This window comes from Ictidomys tridecemlineatus, unplaced genomic scaffold, assembly GCF_052094955.1.
Source record: "Ictidomys tridecemlineatus isolate mIctTri1 unplaced genomic scaffold, mIctTri1.hap1 Scaffold_75, whole genome shotgun sequence".
Lineage (NCBI taxonomy): Eukaryota > Metazoa > Chordata > Mammalia > Rodentia > Sciuridae > Ictidomys > Ictidomys tridecemlineatus.
Genome location: NW_027525461.1, coordinates 723 through 22,651, shown reverse-complemented (window position 1 = coordinate 22,651; position 21,929 = coordinate 723). Strand labels below are relative to the sequence as shown.

The following is a 21,929-nucleotide window of genomic DNA, read 5'->3' as shown; positions in this document are numbered from 1 at the left end:
GTGAACTGAAAAAACAGCATATGTCAAGAAGACGAGGGGATGTCTAGGGGAAGGGTCCATGACCTTAAGTCTATGGCTGGAGAAAGCCACACTCACTATTGTATGCCAGGAGCTACCCTCGATATTTGGGATGTGATAACTAGTTTAATAATCCTCATGAGAGCCTTTTGATTTGGTTGCTGTGTTATTGTCCCATCTTACAGATGAGAAAACTGATGCTCAGAGAGGTTACCTGACCGTCGTCCCTCATCTAGTACATGGTGGACCTACCACCAGCTTTCTGAAGTTGCTTGACTCTTTCCAAGCCCCCCGTTTTCTTATTTATAAGGTAGAAATAAGTATCTCATAAAGAAGTTTTTAGTGAGATAATATATATAAAAGTCCTAGCATCTTATCTCATTGATAGTACTCAGAAAATGGTTGTTACTGTTTTGTTTATTTACTGTGGTATTTGGGTTTGAATCCAGAGGCTCTTAACCACTGAGCTATATCCCCAGTTCTTTTTATTTTTTTTATTTTGAGACCAGGGTCTCACTAAGCTCCTGAGGCTGGCCTTGAACTTGTGATCCTTCTGCTTCAGCCTCCCTTAGTAGCTAGAATTTCAGGTGTGTGTGTACCGTACCCACTGATTGATTGATTGAATGGTGCTGGAGATTAAACCCTGGCCTCATACTTGCTAGGCAAGAACTTGACCACTGTGCTATATCACCAGCCCAGCCAGAATTAGAAAACGTGTTACATGTTGACAAAAAATGTTCAAATTAGAAAATTTAGGTGGATGGGAACTTGTCAGCCCTAGTTCATCTGTCCATTTAAGGTCCTTAAGGAGTGAAAAAACACCTCCTAGCACTGTCCAGGGAGAGAATGAATGGACTGCTGTCCATGCCAGATTGCCTGAACACAGGCAAGCTGACTTCTAGGAACAAGCAAAGCAGCGAGGGAGTTGCCAGTCGATTCTTGGGGGAGGAAAATCAGTGTGTGCGCCCGCGCTCTAAAGCAGGAGTAAACTTCCTCATGCCTGGATTCTGGTGAAAGCCAGTAGGGAGACATGTTTTTCTCTGGAGTGAACAGATTTATTCTGTGATGTAATACTTTCCAGAACTTTGCCAGCAGTGCCACTGGGTGCTCTGGTCATGGGGGCAGGGGGACTCAGAGGATTCAGGAGGCCACATCAGGATTGGGAGGCCTGCTGTCTCCTTGACCGACTTAACCTTTGGTTGAGGCCACAGCTGGAACCTCTGTGACAAGTGTATACTTGATTATTTCTGAAAAGGTAGCATTTCCAAAGGACACAGATCATGAGTAACGTCTGACTCCCTGGTGACTCCTGTGTCGGGATTCTCTTAGTGCTTTACACGTATCAACTCATTCATTCCCTCCAACGGGAAAGCTCATTCCTATATGGCTCCCATTTTACGTTTGAGGGTGCTGTAGCTCGTGTAAGTGCCAGTCTGTGATTTGAATTCAGAGAGTCTAATCCCAGAACCCTTGCTCTCACCCCCCACTGTTCCGTGAAGGGTACGCGCTGGGTCACAGCTGGGACAGTTCTCCTCATGGTCCTGCTGGCTCCCAGGGCTCCCACAGGCTTCCATCCTGGATTATCTGAGGTCTTCCCTGCTACCCCAATATTGCCTGTTGTTTTTCCATGCCCCCCACTTTTTTCCTCTACAACATTTTCCACTGTCTGACACACATACATTTTATTTATTGGTTGGTTTAATTTGTCTTTGGGAGGAAAGGAATTTTTGTCTTTGTTTGTGTTTCCAGGATTTGGAGGAGGTTGGTGCTGGGGATTTATACCTCTCTAAAGTAGAAAAAAGAAAAATAATTCAGATTTATATAACAGTACTTCAGTAGTTTATTCTTACCTCACCCTCTTCTGTGTGTGAGTTGGTGCAGTACAGTGTCTTTCCTGCAGCTATGGAGATATTTTTGAGAATGCCTTTTGAGTAATGCATTAGGCTGGCTCTTAGAAAAACTGCCTTAGGTTTCTTTTATTTTTTGGTTTATTAGCAGTACTGGGGATTAAATTACCAGGTGTTCTACCACTGAGTTTATATTCCCAGCCCTTGCTTTCTTTTTTTATTTTGAGACAGGGTCTCACTAAGTTGCCCAGGCTGGACTCAAACTTGGCATCCTCCTGCCTCAGGCTCCCAAGTACCTGGGTTTAAAAGAATGTGTCATTGCTTGCTTTACTCATTTTTTAAAATACAAAGTACTTATTTTGTCCTATTTCAAAAGAATGAAGTTAGATCCCTAACTCATACCACACACAAAATTACTCAAAATGAATCATAGATAGAACAGTTAAATGTAAGAGATAAAACTCTTAAAAGAGTGACTTTAGATTAGAAAGATGATTTCTCAGATATATTCCAAAATGTATACCAAAAGCAGAAACAATAAAAGAAAAAAAATAAGACCACATAAAAATTAAAAACTTGTGCTGCAAGTAATATCATCAGGAAAGTAAAAAGCAACTAACAAAGTAGGAAAAAATGTTTATAAATATATATCTGACAAGGAACTATTATCAAAATATATAAAGAATTCTTTTTTTTAATATTTGCTTTTTTAGTGTTTGATGGACACTTTATTTTTATGTGGTGCTGAGGATCGAACCCAGTGCCCCGCACATGCCAGGCGAGTGCGCTACCGCTTGAGCCACATCCCCAGCCCCTATATAAAGAATTCTAACAATTACAATAAAAATAACCCAAGTTAAAAACAGGTGAGGATTTTGTCAAACAGAATATATAAATAGACAATAAGCACATGAAAAGATGCTCAACGTTATTTGTATTAGGGAAGTGCCTGTCAAAGCCACATAGACACCACTTCAGAACAAGATAACTGTGGTATCAGGACAGACACACCAGGCGCACGCAGTGGTGCACACCTGTAATCTCATAGACTAGGCAGGTCGAGGCAGGAGGATCGCAAATTCTCAGTAACTTAATGATACCCTGCCTCAAAATAAAAAATTAAAAGAGCTGAGGATTTAGTTCCATGGTAGAATGCTTGTCTATCATGTTTAAGGCCGTGGGTTCAGTCCTTAGAACTTCAAAAAGAAACTATCTAGTTTGGGCTACAGTCCTTGAACTACCACATAAAATCCTGCACTGAACAAATTGTGTCATTTGCTGCCTGAGGTAGGGCCTAGATCATTGTTATCTCCAGTGTCTAACACAGCTCTTGGGGCTTAGTAGCCACCCAGATGTTCAGTGAACTGAAATAACAGCAATATTGTGACTAATTTTTAAAACAGCAATATTGTGACTAATTTTTAAAAAGGAAAAGTTAACCAATAATTGTTATCTTAGATGCAGGGCTTCCTCTCTCTTCTATCCTTTGCCTATCCTGTGTTTCTTTTTTGGTTTTGGTACCAGGGATTAAACCCCAGACCCAGAGGCTCTTTACCACTGAGCTAGCTACATCTCCAGCCCTTTTCGTTTTTTATTTGGGGATGGTGTCTCACATAGTTACCCAAGTTGGCCCCAAACTTGGAGTCCTCCTATCTCAGCCTCCTAAATTGCTGGGATTACAGGTGTGCATCACGGTGCCAGTTTGCCCATCCTATGTACAAATCTTACTATCAGCAGTATCTGCTTTACTACTTAACAAAATATTCTCTAATACATTAGCTCTGTAAATCTGAAAGCAACTGTGAGGTAGTGGAATTAGTAGGATTGTAAAGCCATTTGACAGAGAAGGAAATTGACTCAGAAAAGCTAAATAACTTGACTCAAATCACCCTGGGACATTGCCAACCTTGGAAGAATCTTTCCCTGGTGCTGTGCACCCCTCTCCCACCCTCAAGTTCAAAATTATGCCCCTGGCTGCTGGTTGCATGCCTGGATCACAGAGATATAGATGGTTTACAAATCTCTGAGCATCAAATCCAAAGGGAGATTATTCTTTTGTTTGCCTTATTGAATTATTCTGGCAATTCTCTGGGTAGAACATTCAAGAGTTAAAACCAGCAATAAAGATAAAATAAAAGCTAAGAATCAGTTTTTCTCAATCTGTTGCAAACAGATCTCTAAAGATAAGAAAATTGATTCTTATGATCAGATGCTGGTTCACACTGTGCCCATGATTTTATTCACTTTGTTCTGAAGAAACAAGTAATCAGCCCGTTTACCTACCATCCCCTGTGGCTGGGCTCGGGGTTCTGCTGTGCGGCAGTTGGAGAAATTCAATTCAGCAGACATTTATCCATGTGCCTTCTCTGTGTCAGGCAGTGTAGGAGGGGCCAGGGTTGCAGAACTGAACGAGCCTAGTCCTTGTTCTCAGAGTCCAGGGTGTTCTCTAGGTCCTATAGTCATGGCATGCAGTTGTTCTTTAGGGAGAGGTTTGGAATTCATTTGCTTTTACATTTTAATCAATTGAGTACATGTTGTTTTATATGATGGTTATAATTTTTAATGGTGTTACACTGTTCCTCCATGATAGGATATGGATTTACCATCATAGCTTATCCATCTACTATCTAAACTCTAAGAACTTTGTGTGTGTGGAAAGTATAGAAAGAAAAGGATTAACATGGATATTTAGGACTCAGCAGTGGTGCAAAGTAATCTTTCATTTCAGGGGCAGCCCTGTGAAATTTAGAGTTTGATGACATTTCATCCCTTCAAAGATTAATAGGAGTTTTCAATAAAAGCATCAGGGTTTGCACATTTGGAAGTTAACCCAGCCACATCTCCATTCACATTTGTCATCACACCTGTATGTCTTGTGAATTTATTTTTAAATGTTAGAAGTAATACATCAGCATTATAGAAGTGAGGAAAAATGGCAGAGGAAATGGTTGCCTAAAATGTTAACTACTCTGATACTGAGAGACACTTGGACCTTGGGCACCTTATCTCTGAACCTTAATCTCCTCATCTGTAAAACTGGAATCATTTCAACTTTATGAAGCTTTGCTAAGGCTAAGAGGTAGCACAGAACATATATCCAGAACCCAGAATAAGTGTATATTTTATTAGAGCAAAAATAACTTCTTTTGTGTGCATGGTGCTGAGGATGGACCCACATCTGTGCGTGCGAGGCAGGCCCCCTGCCACTGAGCTTCCCTGTAACCCCCCATCTTTATAAGATCCCTTTGTCTAGTTGTTCATGGTTTTTCTTTTTTGCAGTTTTTTTTTTTGTTGTACTTCTGAACCCTCATTATATACAACCCACATTATTATACGACCATTTTCCATGTTGCTATATATGATGGCTGTAATTTTTAATGGTGGTACACTGTTGCTCCGTGATAGGATATGGATTTACCATCATAGCTTATCCATTTACCCTATTGTGCATTTGGCTTGCTTCCAGTGCAAATAACACTTCAACGAACAGGGTTTCTGTTGTTCTTGTGGTGCTGGAGAGCAAACCCAGGGTCTTACCCATGTCAGACAAGCACTCTACCCCTGAGCTATGTCCTCAGCCCATTTTTTTCAGGGGGAGGGGCTACCAGGGATTTAATTCAGGGTCACTTGACCACTGAGCCACATCCCCAGCCCTATTTTGAATTTTATTTAGAGACAGGGTCTCACTGAGTTGCTTAGCACCTCATGATTGCTGAGGCTGGCTTTGAACACCTGCCTCAGCCTCCCAAGCCACTGGGACTACAGGTGTGTGCCCCTGCGCCCAGCCTCAGCCGATTGTTGATATGTTCATACTTCCTGGGAAGTCTTAGGCAAGTACTTAATCTCTGTGGTGGTTGCCTTGTCTACTAACTGGAGAAGGAATGGTCTGTCAGAGAGGAGAGCTACATGGGTGAAATGGGGAAGCACAACAGCCCGGGGAGCAGTGCCTGATGTGTACCAGATGTTTAGTAAACATTACCTCTTATTTCTCTAGGCTTGCTCACCAGCCTTGGGGTTTCTTGATTCATTGCCCTCCAAGGATTTTGGCAGTTTCTGATGTCAACAGCAGTATGTAAAAGGACCAGTTTCTCAACACCCTCATTAGCAGTGATCCTTGGTTTTAACTATGTACTCTCTGTCCCTTTAAAATAGGGTAGCAGCAGGTATACAGCACTTGCCTAGCAGAAGTGAGGCCCTGTTTTTTATCCCTCACTATAATCAATCAGTCAGTCAAATTGGAACAAAATAACAAATTCATTCAAAGTTGGGCAGTGTCTTATGGTGGGATCTCTTCTGCACCTTCACCTGAAGAGTCAATGCCTATGCCAAGGTCAAGTTCCTCAGGGTGTTTAGAATTCTGGTTTTCTGAAACCTATATCCCCAGCTGCATTCTACCAAATTATTGTGTAAGTTGGACCTTTGAAACTTAAAAAACCAGCGTATTTTATTTCTTACTGAAATGCAGCCTCTCTGGATAAATTATAAAGAAGAGAGATTTATTTGAGGTCATGCTTCTGGTTCAAGGCCAAGAGACCACGTCTGGTGATGACCCTGCTGGCAGAGTCCCACATGGTGCAGGGCATCACATAGTGATAGGGAACTTACATATGTCTGTCTTCTGGGAGGCTGCCGGTGTTCAGTCACGGGGCCTCCACCCTGACCAACCTATCTAATCCTCATTAATCTCTAAAAGGCCCCACCTCTAAGCCCCAGAGTCAAGTTTCTTCCCTTTTAATACCTCCCCAAAGACATTAAACTCCAACATGAGTTTCAGAGGGGACAAATCCTATTGAGACCATTGGCAGACCTCTTTATATTTTTATTTTTCTTTAAATAAGACACCAGTTGGCTCTAGAAAAATCCATGTGGCAGGCAGAGGTCTTTGAATTCTTCTCCCATCTAGAGACAGTAAATTGGCAAGGATAACCAGTGTGCCCTGGTTTGACAGTTAATACTTGTTCTGGTGTAATTGTCTGTAGTGCTCTCTTCATCCTCTAAAATGACCTAGTTTGGATAACAAATTATACCATCCTCCTAGTCCCAGGGGCTTCTCAGAAGCTGGGGCATCTGCCCTTACTTGCCACCTCCCTGGCACTTAGCTCTCTGTCCAAGAAAGGTTTCAGCCATATTTTTTCTCACTGTGCTTAACCTGGGAGAGTCCAGTTTCCTTTTTTTTCTTTCTCTCTCTCTCTCTCTTTTTTGTTCTGGGAATTGAACCCCAGGGCCTCACAATTGCTAAGCACACACTACCGCTGAGCTGCACCCCAACTCCTACCAGCCTCTTTTGAATTCACTTCGCCCACTGGGTATTCACTCAAACATTCTGTTTTCCTCCGAGTCTCACTGATGATTGTCAGTAGCAGAGGCAGGCACTTTGCATTTTGTTTCAAAAGTTGCTCTTTGTGCTTGTTATTGATGTTTCAGCTCATTTCATGTCACAGGCAAACATAACCCTCATTTCTCACCATTTGCAACTTTTCAGATTATATCTGCCTTTAATTTCATCTTAAATATAAACCTCTTCTTATTGGGATTTTTAAGACTCACTGCTCTTGCCCTCATCAAATGCAATAAGGTTAATTACATTCATAAAGTTCCCCAGAAGCCCCAATGCAAACAGATCCACAATGAGTGAGCAATGACAAGGACAAATCTCAAGTGCTAATACACAGCTCCTGTCTCCATGAATGGCCACAGGCAGAGCATTGCTTTTAAGATAAAGGATTATAAGTACAGAATCTTCTGCATTAGGAAAAAAAAGAAAAGGAACTAGCTTCTCCCTGATGATTACCTTGTGTACTTAGGTAACTGTGTTTTCACTAGTCTATAGGGCTTTGTGATTTGAGAAGCTCTAAATAAGTACCTCTCTTCCTTGGGTAAGTTGTTCACAGTTTTAAGGAAGCAAAGTGTCTGGGTGAGAGATCCTGCCAGGCCGAAGCAGCCCCCCTGTGTGGGGGCTACAGTTCTACATGCAAATGGGGATTCTAAATGGGAGTTTATTTTTCTGTCTGTTTTAACTAGGTGACTTTCGGATGGTGATTGGAGAGGATAAGACAAAAGTGTTGAACATTGTACTGCCCAACATGGCCCATTTCCTCGAGCTGTACAGCAGCATTCTACAGGAGAATCCCCAAGTGGTGTATAAAACCCAGCAAGGCAGACTGGAGGTAAACCGTAGGTGGGAAATAACTTCCATCGCTCCTAAGGCAACAGCTACATGAGGTACTGGGAATTGAACTGAAAAGACAACTTTAAGGAACAGGAATTATTATTATTTTTGGTACTGGGTTACCATTGACCTTGTGATGCTCCTGCCCCAGCCCTCTGAGTTGCTGAATTGTAGTTATCCACCACTGTGTGGCAGGAATTCTTTTTAAAACAAGAAAAGAACAGATAATGTGAAATGCCAGAACAATCATTGCTCATTTTAACGGATTTTGCCATGCTTGCTTCAAGTTAAATTATTTTTGTTTTCTGCTTTTTAAATTTTTTACTTTTATCAAAATATCTGCTCCTGGTTTAAAAGCCAAGTGGTACCTTGAGGTTTGTAACAAAAAATAGCAGTTCCCTGCTCTGCCCTTCCCTGTTTTCTCTACCTACTCCAGAGGCAGCTTCTTCAGCTTTGTAGCTGATTCCTGTGATATTTACCACCCCCTTCTAAATAATAGGATTTGACTTCTTTCTTGACTGTTTTCAGCTTTATACTTTATTTTTGCCATCCTACTGTGAGAACGAGGATTTTTTTTCACTCTTACACTACTCCATCAACACACACACGTATTTTTCTCCTGTTTCACTCTTACTTTTCCCCTCTTACCTCACCCCCTCATGTTCCACTATAATTATTTTATAACTATTCATTAAGTTAATATTCAGCATTTACTTCATTATGACAATCCCCCCATGCTGGGGATGGAACCCAAAATGTTGCACATTCTAGGCAAGTGCCCTGCCACTGAGCACCACTCCCAGGGCTCTGACAGCTTCTCTTTTATTGCTGAGATACAGTATTATGAAATTCCCTTTCCTGTACAACTTGTTTCTCCTGGAGTTAATTGCCTCCCCCCTCCCGCTTGCTTGGTTTATTTGGTAGAGTGCTTGTGCTTGCCTAGCATGGGGAAGGCCCTAGGTTCAATCCCACCACAGGAAAAAGAAAAAAAAAATCCTCCACCTCTCAGAGATCTATAAAACTCATCTACTTATATCAAATACATTGAGTGTTTTCTCCCCAGCCCCTTGAGGACATTCTTCCGTGAGGCCTCTGTTCTGTCCCTTCCTAGGCTACTTGTTTTCTAGGATTAGGGACCTAACTTCTTTTTGTGATCACCCTGAGAATTTCCCTTGTTAGTCTGTCCTTTGCTATTCTGTCTTCTGGATCTTGTGTCTTCCTCCTTCATAATTCTGGTGAAGCATGTTCTGTTAATTCCTTCTTCACATAGATTGTGAGAGCGGCAAGTGTTTGAGATCAGATACCTCTGATAAATCTCTCTCACTGATGGATCATTCAGTCAGTAATAGGCTAGATATCAAATTCTAGGGTAGAAATCATTTTCCCTCAGAAGGTTAAGTCATAACTTCATTTCTTCTTTCAGTATTGCATTAAATATTTTGTGGTATTCAGATTGCCTATCCTTTGTATATGACCCCTTTTAATCTCTCTGACAGTGTTAAGATATTTTCCTTTTTGCAGACTTTTGTTGTTGTTTATTTGTTTTGGTATTGGGGATTTAACCTAGGGGCTTTGAACCACTGAGCTATTTATTATTTTGAGGCAGGGACCTGCTAAGTTGCTTAGGACCTCACTTAGTTGCTAAGACTGGCCTGGAGCTTGCGATCCCCCTGCCTCAGCCTCCCAAGTCATGGGATTATAGTCATGTGCCCCCACACCCAGCCACTATTTTTAACTTTTGTGATGACTTGCCTTTATTTTTGTACATGTCTGTTTTAAATTTATTATTTGAGCACTTGGTGGGCCTTTTATATTTGGAAAATTATGAAGTTTAGTTTTAGGAAATCTATTGTTTCTGAAATAATGTCCTCATACCCACTTTCTTAGTTTATTCTTTTGGGAATTCCTGTTATTTGTAGAACTCCTGCTTTGATTTTTTTTTTCCTTTCTTTCCTGTTTCCTCAGGTTTTTTCTGTTCAGCTTTCTGGAAGAATCTTTCAAGATTGATTGTTTAACTTTTCTACTGAATTTTCGGGTCCCATTGAGATTCTTTTTTCTTGCTTTATTAATGCATCATCTCTTCCTCAATTCTTCAATGATCTTTATCATAATTTTGAAGTTTTTTTCTTGCTCCCTTTATTTGTCTTTCTTAGTTCCTTTCATTCGCTCATCTATTATATTAGAGGTCTTCCTCAAATATCTGGATGCTTTTTCTGGCCTCTTTTTAAAAAGTGAGGCACTAAAATGCAGACTGAGAGTTCCTTGTGACAGATAGGGTATACCAGCTGATGGGCTTCATATAGAATCATGTTCCAAGTACTTGGCTATTTTATTAGAGGACCCCAAATGTCAGTATCTATAGAATTTCTTCAGAGAGACATCTAGAGGACAGTGAAGGGTTATATTTCTACATGCCAACTTTTCTAAAAACTGAGCAAAAGAAAAGGATTGGAATTTCCTTTAGTACAAAGCTAAGCTTATTCAAACTCCCTGTGATCTGCAGAAGCAGATGTATGATCTAGTTTTCAGTTGGTTTTGTGTCCAAAGTATTTATAAAATAAATAAAAATTTGTTTTAGTTGCAGTTGGACACTATATCTTTATTTTATTTTTGTGTGGTGCTGAGGATCGAACCCAGCACCCTGCACGTGCTAGACGAGCACCCTACTGCTGAGCCACAACCCCATCCCAAAAAGGAAATATCTTTTTAAAATATAAATAAATAAATAAAATAAAAAGGTATTGTGTCCAACTACAACTAAAAAATAAATATAAAAAAAATCTTGGCAAGGGATGCTAAGGGATCTGTATGTGCAACCCTATCTCCTACTGATCAGGGACATTTACTCCTGTTGATATGTAAGTACCTCATTTCCTGGACTTTCAGCACGGAATTCTAAAGTGATCCATCGAAGTCCTAACTTTAAGTTAGTGAGATATTTGCTGTGTCTTGGGAGAAGCCATCCTCCTCTAAGAACTGGGACCTTTAAATCCACAGATCTAGAGTTTTAAGATGAGACATACTAATTCCCAGGTGGTCATTGGAGGTGATGCTAAGCAGGTCACTCGGTTCCCAGACCTATGTCTCTGTCAATTGGAATGGTATGATGCAGTGGTCATTAATTTGGGACATCTACTACACCATCCCCACAGGGTATCATTGCCAAGCTGGTGCCTTAGCTGTTCCTTGGTAACTGTCATAGACCTTTTCATGCGACCTGCTAAAATTTTAAGCCAGAAAATTATTTGTTGTGTGGGGCAAAAATTGTCCCCCTTTGAGAACCATTGTTCCACTGGGTGGTAGTACAGTGGAGCCGTGATCCAGTGCCCACTGCTGTCCCTCCACTCCTCCTTTTCTCTAAAGTGAGCCCCATGATTTCTGTCACAGTACACCATGTTGATGAATCTGAGCCCCATGCAGTGGACTAGCTAGATTCTGTGGACAGGAAAGGTAAAGCTGTCATCCTCTCCTCTCTCTTGGTATTGGGTCTGAACATTGTTCTCTGTTCTGCCTCTAGAACCTAAGGAGGCCCAGCACATCAGTGTGCTTCTGTCTTAATGTTGAGAGACATGAGATGCCATAAGTTAATCTCTTCTCTAGAGAAGATGTCCCAGCATTTAGGGATCAAGACTACTTGACCTGCCAGGCACGGTGACACATACCTGTAATCCCAGTGGTTTACAAAGCTGAGGCAGGAGGATGGTGAGTTCAAAGCCAGCCTCAGGAAATTAGTGAGGCCCTATCTCTAAATAAAATATAAAAAGGGCTGGAGATGTGGCTCTGGGTTAAGTGCCCCTGGGTTCAATTCCCAATACCAAAAAGAAAAAAAAGATTATTTGACCTCTAAAAATCTCACCTAGGTGGTAGGCTCTGGGAATCTTCATCAGTATCTCAGATCCTCTGGAATGAATCTATCTGCCATGGCCTCCGGTGTACCTGTTCCTTATAGCTCACCAGGTGACACGTTATGTCAGTGATCTAGATCAACATGGTGATATACCGAATGTCTAAATAAACTAGCTTCCTTCAAGTATAACAGAGGGGGGGGGATTTCTAGCTGTGAGGCAAACCATAAAGTGTACTATTTTCTGTCCCATGAGGGAGAGCTGATTCTCATCCTCTGACCTAATTGAGATGGAGAAAAGTGCGCTCATTCACTATGTCTGTGATCCCAAAGGCATTCCCATAGTTTTATTGATCTGCTTTTAGAAGATTTACCACATCTGGCACAGCAGATGTTGTTGGGGTTCCTACTTGCTTGAGTTTGTAACAGAGTCTGCTGAAACCCACCAGGCTCTATTTGGTTTTATAAGGGCCACACTTTTTTTTTTTTTTAAAGAGAGAGTGAGAGAGGGGAGAGAGGGAGAGAGAGAGAGAGAAAGAGAGAATTTTTAATATTTATTTTTTTTTTAGTTCTCGGTGGACACAACATCTTTGTTGGTATGTGGTGCTGAGGATCGAACCCGGGCCGCACGCATGCCAGGCGATCACGCTACCGCTTGAGCCACATCCCCAGCCCCTATAAGGGCCACACTTAATGGGGATATAATGGTGGTCCATCAATCCTTGTGTTTGTCAGGATTCTCCAGAGAAACAGAACCAACAGAGAGAGAGAGAGAGAGAGAGAGCGAGAGAGAGAGAGAGAGAGAGAGAGAGAGAGAGAGAGAGAATGAATGAATGTGTGTGTGTGTGTGTGTGTGTGTGTGTGTGTGTGGAGAGAGAGAGAGAGAGAGTGAGAGAGAGAGAGAGAGAGAGAGAGAGAGAGAGAGAGAGAGAGAGAGAGAGAGAGAGAGATTGATTGATTTTAAGAGATTGGCTCATGAGTTGTGGGATTCAGTGATTTCTTTTTTTCATTACTGGGAATTGAACCCAGGGATGCTCTGCCCCTTAGCTACATCCCCAGCCCTTGTTATTTTATTTTGAGACAGGGTCTCCTGACATTGTTGATGGCTGGCCTCAGCCTCTCAAGTCACCAGAATTATAGGCATATGCTACTGTGCCTGATGAGGTCTGGCAAGTTTTGAGTTTTGAGACCCAGGGAGGAGTCAGCCTTGCAGCCTTGAGTCTAGAAGCAGAATTCCTGGGGTTGGGAGAGAGACTTTAGCCTTTTCTCTTAAGTCCTTCAACTGATTGGATGAGGACTATCCATAATCACAGAGGGTAATCAACTCTACTCAAAGTTGACTGATTTAAATGTTATTTGCATCTTAAAAATACCTTCCACTCAACATCTACACTGGTGTTGAACTCAGCAGCTGAACGCTACAGCCCAGCCCGAGGAAACACAAAATTAGCCACCACATCCTAGAGGGCTGCAGCTGGTACTAATCACTACCATCTCTCCCAGGGTGATGTTTTATTTTTTCTTTACTCTTTTGGCCAACAGAAAGAGTGTCAACTTCACAGACTCCCACTTGGTCTTCTGCTCCATAGCAGCTCCAGAATTCCATCTTGGAGTCTGCCTGCGAGGACCACCCCTTGCACCAGTTGTGTAAGGTCCAGATTGGGTAGATTTGCTAAAAAAGGCTTCTGGTCCTGCGGTGGTGCTTGGGAGCCAGAGGGCCCCTCAGAGTTGTCCCAACTTGACCCAGAGGCTAGGCTTTGTACTCTGGCATTGTCCAGTTATTGGATACAGGCAACTCCCTTTGGCTGGAGACAGTTCTAAGAAGGACTCCGGGAGGGGGACTTGGCTGACTTTCCCAGTACCTTGGTCCACCTCAGATCTGGGTGGTGGGCCACAGTGTCTACCATCACAGGACTCTGTCTGCTTTTTTTTAAATATGAGTTTTATTGATGTATTTTTTATGTAACATAAAATTGAATCCAGAGGCACTGTACCACTGAGCCATACCCACCACCCTTATTTATTTTTTTATTCTGAGACAGGGTCTTGCTAAGTTGTCCAGGATGGCCTAGAACTTGAGATCTTCCTGCCTTAGCCTCCTGAGTCACTGGGATTATAGTTGTACACAATTCATTGGCCTTTATTATATTCACAGAGTTATGCAGCCATCACCACAGTCTAATTTTAGGACATTTCCATCACTCTGTACAGAAACCCATACCCATTAGTAATCCCCAGCTTTCATCTCCCCCAGGCAACCATTAATCTACTTTCTGTCTCTATGGATTGGCCTACTCTTCATATAATGGACACTTCATATAAATGGAATCATATAATATGTAGCCTTTTTTATATCTACTTTTAAAATGTATTTTGACTTTCACAATTTAACTGCTTTCACTTTCACACTTTAATGAGAATCTAAAAATAAAAATAATCATTTTACTAATTTACTTGAACATGTCACCTAGTAATTTTTCTTTAAATACGATTTCAAATAAAAATTCCAGTGCATTCTTTTCCTCAAGAGAAAGCATTGGCAAACACTATTTTCTAATTCCTTATATTACTCAAGCCATTTTGGCATTTCTAAAATTCCTAGAATCTATATTTCATTGCCAAAGCATAACTTAAATATAATATCCTTTTGACCTATTTCAATACATGGCTCCAAAACAAGAATCTATAAAAATCATTTATAGGATATTCTACAGAAATATGAACATTTTTTTGTCATCTGTATAGCCAATGATACATAAAGGTGGAACCTATGAATGTAGAACAATCCTAGTAATAAATATGAGGTATTTAGATTTTGTAAAAAACACCTGTGTATCTTTAATGGAGCCACTAATGGTATTTCCTTCTTCTTTGCATATATTTTTTTAAACAAAACTAGAAAATTCAGGCATTTAATATATGTAGACTTAATAAATATTTGTTGGGTTAGGGTTGTAGCTCAGTGGTAGAGCACTTGCCTTACATGCTGGGAGTCTCCTTCTAGGACCGCTGCTGGCACCAGTTGTGTAAGGTCCAGATTGGGCAGATTTGCTAAAAAATCTCATGGGTTCAATCCTCAGCATCACATAAAAATAAATAAAAGATATTGTGTCCATCTACAACTAAAAAAAATATTTTTAAAAAGTATAATAAAATAAATGTTTGTTGAATGAAAAATATAATAGAATGAGTGAATTCTAATTATTAAGAAAATTGATCAAAGTTAGAAAACCTGAATCTAAAATTTCATACATTTATTTGTCCAGGTTTTTTGTTTTTTAACTATTCTCTTAAATAAGTTAAGGCCCAAACATTTTTTAAAAGAATATAACAGAGGGCTGGGGGTGTGGCTCAAGTGGTAGTGCGCTCGCCTGGCATGCGTGCAGCCCGGGTTCGATCCTCAGCACCACATACCAACAAAGATGTTGTGTCCGCCGAGAACTAAAAAATAAATATTAAAAATTCTCTCTCTCTCTCTCTCTCTCTCTCTCCTCTCTCTCTCTCTCTCTCGCTCTCTCTTTAAAAAAAAGAAGAATATAACAGAAATTCCTACTTAGAAAATAATGTGGTGGGGGCTGCATTTTGAGGCTTAGTGATAGAGCGCTCGCCTGGCATGTGTGAGGCACTGGGTTCGATCCCTCAGCAGTATATTAAATAAAGGTATTGTGTCCATCTACAAGTGAAAATATATATATATATATATTTTTTTTTTTTAAATAAAATTACATGCTGTGCTGCTTGCGGCAGCATTGCTGATTCTCCTCTTGGCAGGCAAGCAGTGTTTACATGTAGACTTTTTAAAAATGTGATTCCATGAAGCACAGTAAAGTGTAACGGTGAAGCTGGTCTGGTCACAGTCCTGTGACTACCTTTTGATTCAGTGGTTTCCAGGAAGAGTCTAATGCATAGTTTTGTATGTTTTATTCATGTATCTTTCACAGTGTACTTTAGAACTCATTAGGAATAGAGCCACTCACATTGCTCAGTCTTATTTAGCAAGTGACAACAGCTAAGTTATATTGATTCATTCCCTCATTCATCTAATATATTTTGAGTACCTACTATGTGCCAGTGGATGAAAAGTGAATATTAGTCTTCCTCGTCAGTATATTCCTGCAATTTGTGAAGTCCAATGTAGTATGTAAAAGGCTGTAAGGACAAGAAGCACAAATTCACATGTTTCCCTCTATTACTGAATGTGTGATCCAGTGATGTTAACTCAAGGCTGCATTTAACATGGGAAGATGATCTAAGTGCCCTGGTTTGATAGGTATTTGTTACCTGTAGCCCACCTTTTGTAACTACTAGAGACAAATAGAAATTTTAACTGAAAGTCAGAAACTCATCCTTAAAAGAGGCTTCTCTTCTTTTCTTTTGTCAAAATGGAGTATTATAGGAAAAGAATTATCCTTTTTGAAGGAACTTGGTACTCTAAACATGAAGACATTGAGTTTAAGAAAGAAGAGAGTTTCCCTAGCATGCTGCCTAGGTTAGGTGTGGGTGCTTATTTTTTGTGTGATTTGAATTGATTTTACTTTATTTTTAACAGAAGAAAAAAACACACTTAATTACATATGTATGCATGGGAGCCCCACATAATATGAGATCCCTGCTTTTGTTATTTTAAATAGAAGCCATGTGTCTCTGAATATTTATAGAATTCAAAGCACTTCCATAGACATCATCTCTCTCTTTCTCACCCCCTCAGATAGATAAAAGCCCAGAAGGACAATTCACTCAGCTGATGACATTGCCCAAAACCTTACAGCAACGAATAAATCACATTATGGATCCTCCAGGAAGAAACAGAGATGTGGAAGAAACTTTACTCCAACTTGCTCATGATCCTGACTGCGGTGATGTGGTGCCGCTGGGTATGTTTGTGTTTGAGGCGAGGACGTGCTAGCTACAGTTAAAGCAGGCTTTGTGTGCAGTGGAGAGGTATTATTTCTTCCTTCTTCCCCAGGAGATTGAGAGAGAGATTGCCTCAGGGAAGAAGAAAAGCTCCAACACTTTGGGGTTTTTCCCAATCTACATTTTCTTTTCCTTTTTTTTTTTAAAGACAGAGAGAGGGAGAGAGAGAGAGAGAACTTTTTAATATTTATTTTTTAGTCCTCGGTAGACCCAACATCTTTCTTTGTATATGGTGCTGAGGATCGAACCCAGTCCGCACGAATGCCAGGTGAGCTTGCTACCACTTGAGCCACATCCCCAGCCCCCAATCTACATTTTCATTGGCTTGAAATAAGGTGGTGGAAATCCTTTTTTCAGATTTCTATATCCCAAATCACTGTCAAAGGGAGAAGACACACTGCTTTTCGTTCCAAGAGCATAACTTCTAGAAGTTGTTTAAAAGATGGGCCTGTGTTCTCCATGGTGGTCTAAGAAGGAAGGAGACTGGTGACATTTTTAATGTTTTCATAATATCACACCAGCTGGGACACTGCTCTCCCCAGCCACTAGATGTGTCTCAGTCTGTGTTCAGCAGGTTCCTTCTGGCATGGCCCACATTTCACAGCATCTTCCCCAGGGCCTCCCCAAATGTCAGAAAAAATCGGAAACTACAGAGATCCACTTCCCCAGAGGTGGTAAAGGTAATTTACGAGGTCAGCCAGTAAAGAAATAATTACAAATTGAGAATGTCTCTCAAATGAGTGCCTTCTCCTCTTATCATTTATTAAGCTTTTAGTGAGCCCCTCCCAGGTGCAGGCCTCCCTGCTAGATGTAATTCTCAATCACAGTGCTGAACACTGCTGTCCTGGGTGGCTTCTCGCTCTCCATCAGGACCTGCCCAGGTTTTCAGAGCACACATTTTTATGTTCCCTGCTGCAAAGTTCTGAGGCCCATTGTTGTTGTTTGTTTTAACGTGTCCTAGTAACAGTCTGACCTCTGCTGCTGCTTTGAAGGGATGGAAGACTTGTACTGTGGCTCCTCACTTGAATACATGTGTTTTCATGATGGAGATTTTTCTCCTAGATTTAAAAAAAACAAAAACCACACACACACACACACAAAAAAAAAAAAAAAAAAAAAACTTGGGTTTTTTTTTGTTTGTTTGTTTTATTTTGATCTTTTCACATTTTGGAATTGAAAACCAAAAACCTTATGTGGACTGAAATTCCTAAAATGGCCTTTGAGGGTTCCCTGCTCTCTGTTTCTTGTTTTAAGGTGAGCTGGCCTGGGCCCAGAGCAGTTCAGTCATTTTTCCGAGCTCACAGAGCTGGGCGGTGCCAGAGCTGGTCCCTCCAGGGTCTTGACCCTCAGTCCTGATGCCCTTTTCACTGCCACTCTGTGGCAGCAGAAGAGCTGGATTTGCTGCTTTTACTAGATAACTAGAAAGAATATTTAGTTTCAGGTTTTAAAACTGTTAAGATAACTAACATCTGTTTTCGGTTTTCTTGGTGTCCTGTTTGTTTTTTTCTCACAGGGCTTTCAGCAATCGTGAGACCTTCCAGTATAAGACAGAGTACCAAAGGCATTTTTACTGCTGGTAAGAACTTTAGGAAATCCATATGGTGGCGACTGGATTGTGGCTCCGTGGGCGACTGCTGGCCTAGCATGCATAAGACTGCAGACTTGATCCCAGCACCCTACAGAAAAAGAAAGGAGAGAAAAGCCATAATTCACACACCAGCTGGGTTGAGTGGCCTTAGTGCTCCTGGTTAAAACCAAAATACGACTAACTTTCCCTGAGTATTGGTGAAAGGCTGAACTCTGAGTGTCACACACTGAGATGTTTAGTAACATAAAAACAGGCCCAGGAGCAGTGTCATCTGGTAGCCCAAAAAAGCCACACCAGTTGAGGTGCTGTCAAATGTTTCGACAGCTCCTTCCTGGCAGGGCTTCTTTCCTTATGATTTTATATTTATCGCAGTTCCACATACAGAACATTGTAAAACAGCAGTCCCCTGCACTCCCGCCCCTTCTTCCCCCACTTCAGAGATAATTCCAGGTCTCTAGAGTTATTTTTGGTTTTATTACCATTTCTGAGAATAATGAGTTTCTCTTGCTCCTTCAGTGTTTATCTTCAGGTCCAATCTGTTGGTGTCTCACTATGGGGGATCAGAATTCGACTCCTGCATCCACCCTCACCATGCTTATTCTCTGGTTGTCTCCATCCTAAAATACTTGTAGTTTCGCCAAGTCAGCATTTAGCATTTAACTTTTTTTTCATGGGGGTGGGTACTAGGAATCATACCAAGGGGCTCTTTACCACTGAACCACATCCCCAACCCTTTTTATTTCTTACTTTGAGACAAGGTCTCACTGAGTTGCTTAGGGCATCCTTAAGTCACCCAGGCTGACCTCGACCTCATGATCCTCCTGCCTCAGCCTCCTGAGAGCGGGGATTACAGATGTGCCCCACCACACCCAGCTGGCATTTAACATTGTTATGAGCCACATGATATCTTTTCCTCCCCTGCAGTGGAGAGTGTCTCCACCTGTCCTTTTGTCTTTTGTGGGAATTCAGTGTCACTGTGTCTTTCTCTTTATTAGTGTACGTACCCATTTTGATGAAGTGAAGCACATGATCCAGTGATTTCCTGAGAAAGGGTGCGTAGGATACAAAGTTGGGGGCTATGCATGGCTGAAAATTTCTTTATCTACCCTCACACACAATTAATACTTAAGTTGGATATCAATTAAAAACATCTCTCTTTAGAATTAGAAATTCTAGTCTTTAGAATTCTGAGATCATTGCTGCCATATGTTCTCACTGCGAGATGCTGTTGAAGTGCAAAGCCATTGATTCTTAATCCTTGACGCATGCATGTTCTTTCTGGAAGACCATTAGGTCTTCATTTTTTTCCCAAGGCTTTTAAATCTCTCAGTGATGTGCTTTGATATAACTCTGTTTTTGTCTGTTTTATTGGGTAATCATTGTCCTTTCAGTTTAGAAACTTCAGAATATAAGAATACAAGAAAAAATTCTTTGAATCTTTCTGATTTCCTCCCATCTGTTTTTATTCTCTTTCTAGAACTCCTTTTCTTCAGATATTGGACTCCCAGACTAGTACTTGAATTTTCTTTTTTGCAGTCGTAGGGATTGAACCCAGGGGCACTCTACCACTGAGCCACATCCCCAGCCCTTTTTATTTATCTTTTTTTTTTTTTTAGATACAAGGCCTTGCTAAGTTGCTGAGGCTGGCCTGGAATTTGTGGTTCTCCTGCTTCAGCCTCACAAGCTGCTGAGGTCATAGATGTGCATCATTGTGCCCAGCAGAGTTTTCTTTCTTTTGTCTCCTGTGTGTTACCTCTTTGCTTTTTTGCTAATTTCTGGGGAGATTTTCTCAACTTTAGTTTCCAATCTTTCTGTTGAGTTTTTGTTCTGCCTTCTTGTTTGTGTGTGTGATGCTGGGATGGAACCTGGGCCTCCCACATGCCAGACAAACTCCTTACCACTGAGCCACATCCCCAGCCCTGCTCTTACATTTTTCACTTCCAGCTCTTTTTTTACTCTCTGAATGTTCCCTTTTATTGTTATTGTTGTTGTTTTTTATTTACATCCTGTTCTTGTGTTATGGCCTTAAACATTTGAACATATCCTTAGATATTGCCATGTTTTCCCTCCAAAGTGACCATATTGATTCATAGTCCCACAAGCACTGTTTGAGAACTTGCTCTTCTCCCCATTCTTCCCAAGGAACGATTGGCTTTCCTCCTTCATGTTGATCATCTCTCACGTGCTAGCTACTCTGGATATAGAAGCAAACACAGCACTGTTCTGCCTTCCAGGAGCTCGAAATCTAGAGAATACAGATGTATTAATAGAAACTGGTAATCTTAGGAGCAAATAGGACTGAAGTAGCCCCAGAAAGGGAGTGATCTTTCCACCTGCACCTGCCCCCTGCATTTGTGATCTCCTGGGCATTGGTGTGGTCTTTCAGTGTCTTCCAGCCCAGCTGCCTGGGGGCCCATTCAACATTTGGGCCTCAGGACATAGCATCGCCCTCCTGAACTTCTAGAAAGATTTGAAGTAAGGATCTTCCTACCACTTGCGGGTGCAAAACTTTGCAATTCAAAGTAAGATCATCATTTAATCTATGTTCTTGCTGGTTTATCCTGGCAAGACTACAGGTGAGGTGCTTTTGTTTGCTTGAGTGATTCAGGCTGTTAATTAAGGCTTTGCATGATCGCCACTCCCTTGCCATGATCCTTCTCGAGGCTTGACGATTTGTTTTCTTGATCTTGGCTTTCTATTCCATAAGGAATATTAGAATTATTATTGTTACGTTTTTAGTTGTGTTAATAATGTGGTTATGGGGTTTTTAAAGACCATTTTCTTCCAGAGATAACATACTAAAATATCTGTGGATGAAATATCACAGTGCCTGGCACTGGCCTCAAAATAAAGCATGATAAAGAGAAGTGAATAAGGAGTGAATGACACAAGATTAGTCTTGAGCCGATATGTTGTTATAGCGAGTGGGGAAATGTGGAGATCTGTCATACTATTCTGTGTGGTGTTTTTTGTTTGGATTTTTTTGTTTCTTGGTGTATTTGTTTGGTACTGGGGATTGAACCCAGGAATGCTTACCCACTGAGCCACATCCCCAGCCCTTTTTATTTTTTTATTTTGAGACAGGGTCTTACTAAGTTGCTGAGGCTAGCCTCATACTTGAAATCCTCCTGCCTCAGCTTCCTGAGTTGCTGAGGTTACAGGCATGTGCCACCATTACAGGCTCTGGGTTTTTTTTTTTTTTTTCAATAAGCGTGATTTTTTTTTCTCTAATAAAAGTGCCATCATCATCATGATCTCTTATACCTCCAGCCTGGAATGAGACTGATCCAGCCTCTTTTGCTTATTCTTTCTCATTGCCAACAGGAGGCAGTGGATTGCAGAGCCTGCAGCCCAGGTGTCCGGGGGGTGTGGACGCTGCTTCCCCTGAGCACTTATTTGCTTCTCTTTCACTTCTAAGGATGCCACATTGCACAGTGGAAGTAGAGCAACAGAGAGTATGTAACCTGGCTCTGAGGCTGCAGAAACTGGAGAATGGCGAGCACCTCTTCAAATTCTGTGGGTTTCCCTACGTAGTACTGTGGTTTCTGT

At 41.2% G+C, this 21,929-nt stretch overlaps 1 protein-coding gene across 6 annotated transcripts in view; it reads left to right on the top strand.

Moving 5' to 3' along the window:
- LOC144374570 (phosphatidate cytidylyltransferase, mitochondrial-like) overlaps positions 1-21,583 on the top strand; it is an 81,461-nt gene extending 59,878 nt beyond the window's left edge. For 4 of the 6 annotated variants that reach the window (XM_078037323.1, XM_078037324.1, XM_078037321.1 and 1 more), the window contains 4 exons: positions 7,887-8,032; positions 16,587-16,752; positions 18,306-18,368; positions 19,376-21,583. In XM_078037323.1, the coding sequence (XP_077893449.1) occupies positions 7,887-8,032; positions 16,587-16,752; positions 18,306-18,368; positions 19,376-19,401 (401 nt within the window). In that variant the 3' untranslated portion in view covers positions 19,402-21,583. Of the gene's footprint in view, positions 1-7,886; positions 8,088-16,586; positions 16,753-18,305; positions 18,369-19,375 lie in introns of those variants that run through there. The other 2 variants (XM_078037325.1, XM_078037326.1) reach the window with 2 other exon arrangements.
- The last annotated feature ends 346 nt before the right edge of the window (positions 21,584-21,929 follow it).